At 36.8% G+C, this 7,489-nt stretch overlaps 1 protein-coding gene across 1 annotated transcript; it reads left to right on the top strand.

Annotated features, from left to right (window-relative positions):
• The first annotated feature begins 4,489 nt into the window (after nt 1–4,489).
• LOC149775083 (nematocin receptor 2-like) lies at nt 4,490–5,699 on the top strand. The gene is made up of 2 exons (XM_089944339.1): nt 4,490–4,994; nt 5,489–5,699. Exons 1-2 carry the CDS (start codon nt 4,552–4,554, stop codon nt 5,697–5,699), a joined length of 654 nt encoding a protein of 217 aa, XP_089800465.1. The 5' UTR covers nt 4,490–4,551.
• Nucleotides 5,700–7,489: the final 1,790 nt, after the last annotated feature.

Raw genomic sequence — 7,489 nt, 5'->3', positions numbered from 1 at the left:
TTAGCATTGGATAAGAATAAAAATATAGGCCTTACATTTTTCAGCACATATTTTACGTGAAGTATTTCTCCTGAAAATATCATGTTTAATTACAATCATGGATTCTGACAAAGAGGCACACGCACGTTTTAAGTCTTCTGAAATGTCAATTCGTGTCATGAGAACGAAGAAAGAAAATTACTATTTCTTGTCTGGTTCTACGTGGCCTGTCCAACTCTATGCAAGAACTATAATCTGTCCAGTCGTGAAAATACATAAACGTTTACCTTGCATTTCATTGTCCCAACTTACTGGTCATTTCTGATTTTGTAAATTGAGTTGCGACACATACATCCTTATAAAATAGAGTCGCGACACATACATCCTTATAAAATAACATTATCTTGTAATGTAGTCGCTAAAGTAGTGCATATGTATATCTACAGTCTTAACTCAAAGCATATTAAGCTTTCTGAGTTGTCATGTTTTTGCAAGCTATAGTATAAAAAAACACAAGCAATAAATTGCGCAGTTTCTCAGGTTGTAATTATTTGTCATAATCAAGTAAGAGTAGTATTTCTAATCCTTAAAGAACCAGAGAGGGGAAAAGTAGTGATACACGTATAACCAGACCTGAGCTACAGTTTAGCTTTTATTCAATTTTCTAACTTGTAATTTAATTCCTCGTTTGGTCCTTGAAATGAAATCTATGTTCAAGATCTCACAAGTCCATCAATATAAATGTGTGTGTGTGTGTGTGTGTGTGTGTGTGTGTGTGTTTGTGTATATATGTGTGTGTATGTGTGTACATATGTGTGCATATGTGTGTTTGTGTATATATATATATGTGTGTAGATATGTGTGTATATGTATATATATGTGTGTGTGTATGTGTGTGTTTCCAGCTTTGAATCAGAAGGAGCATTCCAAAGATGACGTTGTTGTTGTTGGTGGTGGTGGTGGTGAGTTGTTTAACGCCATTTTTTCAGCACAAAAGATGCTATACATGGCAGCCAGTATTAATTTTGCAGGAAGAACACGGGAATACCCCGGAATGAATCACCGATCTACGAGAAGCTACTGGCAAACTTTCTCAAATACCCACATCGGCCGAACTCGAGACTCGAGCCCACGCAGAAAGAGGTGACATGGCAGTGATCCGAAACGGAGAGCACTTTAGACCATTCGGACACTGGGGGCCCCAAAGATGAAGTATTTACTATGCAAAGTATTGCGGTATAAAGATCACACAATACAAAACAGCGTCATACTTTTTGGAGCATTGAAGAAAAAATGAAAGTGATTTTAAAAAACAATATTTTGTGGACCCCGGTGTCCAACCTTCATAGGTCCTAACCCACCTCAGTATTTAACTTGCAAAAATGTTAACATCGTTGACGTCGCAACATCAGCCACTGAAATACGGGTGACTCATTTTTCATCATAACGCAGACGATACAGTGAAGAAGTGCCACATCTGAACATGCTTTCACCACATTTAAGAGCAATTAGAGTTTGTTTTTTAGGGCTCTGCAAAAGAACAAAATGGTATCTGCCAATGAAGTTAAAATTTATCAGATTAAATGTATATCTGCGAATTAGAAAGATGGAAACTATAGATATTCCTGACACATAATAATGGTAACAAAGTAATTATTTTCTAGTATAGCAAAGTGAAATGATGTCGCTATAGGATCTGGCTAAGAATGTATACATATTTCATCGGGTGTACGTATTCGCTCTCCAGACGTAGGAAGATTGACAGAACTAAACAGAGCGTATAAACCAATGTAAAAGCTTTGCTGACATAAGGCGGTAATGACAGGTTAAACACTTAATATAAACTAAATTACTACATTTGGGCATCACACAGTGTCCGAAAATGATGTAGGCAAATGACTAGTGGATTACAAAACTTGGGTGGCCACCTCTACGAGAAATTATGCATGGACATTTATATTTCTTATCTGATCTCATGATGTAACAACTATATCGTAGAAAGCGCGTTGTACGTCCGCCTAGTGTTAAAGACCTCTGCATAAATAAGTAAAGTTTTTGTGTAGAAATACGTTTCTACAGTCACCCATTCCATTTTCCCACCCCAAAATCAAGTTGCGTCTTTCTTATGCAAAGTGAAAGTCATCCAGAAAGTTTGGTCTAGTTAGGTAGTGTGGAGTTAATGTTATTATACGGAAACCATTTTTCATCTTTCAGTTATAGAATCCTTTGCCTTTGACCTTTACACATAAAAATCAACGGATATCTTCCTTGTCCCAAGTGAAAGTCACCTGAAGAGTTTGGTCCAGGTCCGCGATGCATAACTAGTGTCATTTTCTGCAAAAACCACTTTTCTTCCTTCAGTTCGAGTGGCGTGGGCCTTTGACCATTTTAACCCCTAGCTGGATAGAGTTCTTTCTTACCAAAATTACAAGCCATTCATAAATATTGGTAATCATTGATGATGGAAAACTAAGATGTTACGTTGAAACCTGTATCCTTCATTCAGCCAAAGCGACTATGACCTTGACCTTTTTACATTTAATCGAAACTCTTCCTTACCTACATGAGCAGGAATCCAAACCAGTTAGGTAATTAAAGATCGTGCGAAATTCAGGTTCTTGTCCGGAAACGTTTTTCTCTTTTCTTCCTTATGACAAGAGAAAGCGTATGTGAGAAAGCTTGCCAGTAGCTTCTCGTGGGTGGGTGGTTCTTTCTGGGGTTTTCCCGGGTTCTTCCTCCGCCGTTAATACTAGCCGCCATGTATAGCCTGTCGTGTGCTAAAAATGGCGTTAAACCCTACAACAACAACAAGAGAAAGCCATCCATAAAGTTAGTAATTATACATCGTGGAGAACTCGTGCAACTGAGCAGAAATGAAATGTTAATCGATAGATAGTCGGATGGACCAACAACATAATTGCATAGACCCTTCCACAGCCTAGAGGGCGTAAAAAAGTAGTCGGTATGGTAAATGTCTCCTTTAAAATTGACGTACAACCATTTACAGATCGAATGAACTGAACATTAATTGAAATGCTGCTTTAGTTTTCACACAGAATGAAAAACTTACGTCATTAACATTGCGCTTATAAACTCTGATTTCCAGAACCACGTAATTTGGGAACAATCCTATTGATTTTTGGGTGAAAAAGTAAAATATAATAGCCTCTGTGGCTCGTAGAACTACGGGCTTTGCAGAATAAATTTTGTTTTAGATTAGGTTCCTTGGCCAAACTTTGTGGATCGTTTGCATTTAGGTTAGTACACGTACCTGAATATGTTGGGGTCTGGCGGCTAAAGGTCACGATAAGTCTTACAAAAATTAATGATTTAAGCACAGCCATATTAGTTCCCACATACCTGGATCCTAGCTCTGAGACAATTGCTAAATACCTTACCGAGTCAGTCAAGTCCGTCTACAGCCTATCTAAAGATAATTACCGAGACAATCATGCCCGTCTACAGACTATCTAGAGATAATTACCGAGTTAGTCATGCCCATCTACCGCCTATCTATAGAAAATTACCGAGTCAATCATGCCCGTCTACTGCCATTCTAGAGATAATTACCGAGTCAAGCATGCTAATCTACAACCTATCTAGAGATAATTACCTAGTCAATCATTCCCGCCTACAGCCTATCAAGAAATAATTACCCAGACAACCATGCCCGTCTCCTGCCAATTTAGAGATAATTACCGAGTCAGTCATGTCCATCTACAGCCTATCTAGAGATAATTACCTAGTCCATCATGCCCGTCTACCGCCTATCTAGACATAATTACTGAGTCAATCATGCCCATCTGCCGCCTATCTAATTACCGAGTCAATCATGCCCGTCTACAGCCCGTCTAGACATAATTACCGAGTCAGTCATGCCATCTACTACCTATCCATAGATAATTACCGAGTCAGTCATGCCCGTCTACAGCCTGTCTAGAGATAATTACCGAGTCAGTCATGCCCATCTAACGTATATCTAGAGATAATTGCCGAGTCAGTCATGCCCATCTACAGCCTATCCAGAGATAATTACCGAGTCAGTCATGCCCGTCTACTGCCTGTCTAGAGATAATTTCCGAGTCAGTCATGCCGGTCTACAGCCTATCCAGAGACTTATTACAAACAGCAAGTTCTAATAATGTGAACCAAGTTAAATTTCAAAGCTTTTATCAATAAATATTAGAATGTACAAGATTAGTTGAAATGAAGGAAATAAGTTGGTTAGTCAGTTTTTAGACATTCGTACAACATAACTTATTCACCATAAATGAAAAGATTTTACTGTAGTTTTGTTTACTAATATTCGAATGTTACAGATTCATGTTGTATTCTGAATAACATTTTTTCATGTGGAAGTTGAGAAGTGAATTGCATGGTCAACGGAAAATGACCTCATATCATTGCATACCAATGATAATGAAATATTTCCTTGTTGTAGTTCAAATTACAATAACACGTGAAACAAATAAACGGTTAGCGATACATAGTTGAAGATCAATCACTGATGTGTACAATTGTCGCGTTTGTCACTTTGGATAGTCGTGATTATTCTACTGCAAGAAAGCAACTATGCTTGGAAACATGACCAATACAAACATGAGCGATGATACATTCACAATTCAAAACCTGAATAACCAAAAAGCAATAGGAAATATAGGAGGCATCGTCTTTATCAGCATTTTGATGAGTGTTGGAATTCCTGGAAATGTAATTGTTATGTATGTGTACCTGCGAAAATATCAGCCTTCTACCCATAGGACATTTATCGTTTGTCTCGCAGTGGTTGACCTAGCAGCATGTTGTGTGTCCATGCCGTTCTTCATAACGGTTTTGAGATATCCAATCAGGTTCCCAAATGAAGAAGTCTGCAAGATATTTCACTTTTTGACCTACTGTCTTATCATGGGATCTGCGTTCATTTTGGTGACGATCGCGGGAGAGAGGTATCGTAAAATATGTAGACCACATGGGAAACAACTCTCAGAGAATATGTCCCGATATGTCTGTATACTGTAAAAGGTGATATAAAAGGTATAGAATGCACTGTAAATGACGACTTTGCATGTACCAAATATCCAGAATACTTCAGCTTTGTGATACTTTTCATTTTCATTGCATCAGTGATACCTATTTCCATCATGTATACTCTAATTGGAAAACAATTATGGAAAATGAAGAAACGAAGTTACAGAAAGAATCAGGCAGAAGCCTCCACAACTGATACTGCTAGAACACAGATAACTGAATTACCTAGTTTGAAATTCACTTATAACAAAGCAGTAACACAATCATCTGAGGATTTAAACATTAATTTGGAAAATAACAGTATTTCCATCCTCTCATGTGAGTACAATAGAGGGAATGAAATTATTGAAGTTGACATAAAACAGAAATACAACACCACGAAACCAAATAGCGACAAAGAAAACAAGAAGAACAAAGAGCGTTTTAAAACCATTGCTTTCACTCGTATTTTCTTCACCATCACAGTCGTGCTTTTTTGCAGTTTTCTCCCACACTGGGCTCTTCGCATTGCAGATTTTCTTAACAGTGACTTTTTACCGAACCTTTCCCTTACAGAAATTGTAGCATACCAGACATTCCGATGGTCATTTTTCATTAATAGCATGGCAAATCCAATTATTTATGGATTTTATGACAGGAAGTTCAGACAGGAAGTCCGTAAAATTGTTCGTCTTTCGCAGAAATATCCTTAAATATGAAATAATTCCACACATTGAAATAACAAAGGGAAGGATCTCCAAGAGGCATACAGTTTGATTTTATTTTATGGAAATGTGAACACATTATTCCGAACAAATTCATAAAGCAACAAGAATTTGTTTTGCATCTTTTTCTTATACAAGAAAGGGCACTATCTAAGTGAACAAAGTATCTCGCTTTACTCGAAAGAGAACGGCTACCACTTGTATTGCTTCGGTGAGTGGATATCTGTAAGAAACACTGTATTTGTGACTTAAGAGGAAAAGCAACCCCCAGTTAATTTATTTGATTTAAATCCGTTTTGATTGTCTCAAAAATGTTTTGTTGGCATGTCATCAGGGTCCAATTTTAGCTATATGATTCTTGACAATAATTTTATCCTGCATTACAGGATCCATATATATATATATATATATATATATATATATATATATATATATATATATATATATATATATAACAGTTTTCAAAGAATTATAAAGAAATGGAATCTGATATCGGCAATTTCGACCAGGTTATGATAATAATAATGCAGGTTATGGTCGCTTTATTGGCAAACATTTTGGCGTTTTTGAGCACGAGGTTTGTGTGGGTCTCAGATAGATCACAAGGCTGACATCTACCGAACAGTTAAAGACCGGAACAGTTACGCAGACAATCTGCATTAATTCGATATTTTATGAACACATTCTTTCCCATGATGTTTCCTGCGTAGGTTGCAAAACCAACTCTTTATCGAGTTTGCATGCACTCATCAATTGTCAAATATGCACAGTCGTTGATGCAATTACGTTATCAGACAGACTTGGCAAAATTCAGCTTATCGTAAGTTTGACATGAAATAACCTGTGATATAGATGAAAAATCTGTATTAGGCATGAATGTTTCTTGAAATATTTAACACTGCATGGAGGACATGTTTGTTGCATCGTTTGCAAAGAAATTGTCATCACAATTTTACAAACATTATTGAGAATCGACTGCAGGACCCAACCATAACCTGAAGTAACCTTAACCAGTATAACGTTGTTTTTTTGAGGTTTTACATTTTTTAGCTCGTCTCTTACAATAAATGCTCGTGGTCCGCGTTGAGTAAAATGATACGGTTTATAACGACCGGTGTATAGCGTATTTACATTGTTGCAATATGTCTGAACAGGCTTTGCATTCAGTTCAAGCACTAAGCAAGCATTTTGAAGGTAAATAAATACTGAATTACATTTTTTTAAATGGAATTATTTACTTTATCCAATGTGGAACGCAACCGCATTGCACTTCGATGGCAATTTATTTCAAATCAGTCATCCGCAAACTATATAGTTAAGTTTTCCTTGCCATCTTCGAAGTATATCAGTAAAATGATTGTTATTTACGATATAAACTGATTGTACATAACGAAAGAGCCAAAAGAGCAAATTATTAATGCAATATGGCTGGGTTCGTACAATAGGTATGGAAAACGTTATAGCATGCTTAATAATAAAATGTCTTATATATCTGTTCAGTGACCGTGAGGGTAGAAAGTTTTATGTTAGAGAAATATATATCGCCTAATCGGTGTTTGTGACCACTCACAGCTTTTGCCGGTTTCCCCCACATATTTCTTTTTCTTATTTCATTTTTGTTCATATATCTCAAATTAAATAGATTGTAAGGACCTCTATTTTCTCAAGGGAAGAAATCAATCCTGATTCTTCCTCCGTGTTTTACTTTATCTTTTCTAACGTTTAACCCACGTTTTCGTTCTCTTAGAAAACATCAGCTCGAATGGTCCCCCTTTCAC

The sequence above is a fragment of the Sinohyriopsis cumingii genome, chromosome 19, assembly GCF_028554795.1.
Source record: "Sinohyriopsis cumingii isolate HCF-2022 chromosome 19, ASM2855479v2, whole genome shotgun sequence".
Taxonomy (NCBI): Eukaryota; Metazoa; Mollusca; class Bivalvia; order Unionida; family Unionidae; genus Sinohyriopsis; species Sinohyriopsis cumingii.
Note: the sequence above shows the minus strand (reverse complement) of the source record. Positions and strands in the feature narration are given on the sequence as shown.

Excerpts from the sequence above, each read along its gene's own strand:
- LOC149775083 (XM_089944339.1), top strand. The coding sequence starts at position 4,552 with ATGCTTGGAAACATGACCAATACAAACATGAGCGATGATACATTCACA. Across the intron at positions 4,995-5,488 it reads TCCCGATATGTCTGTATACT|TTTTCTCCCACACTGGGCTC; the intron begins GTAAAAGGTGAT and ends GCTTTTTTGCAG.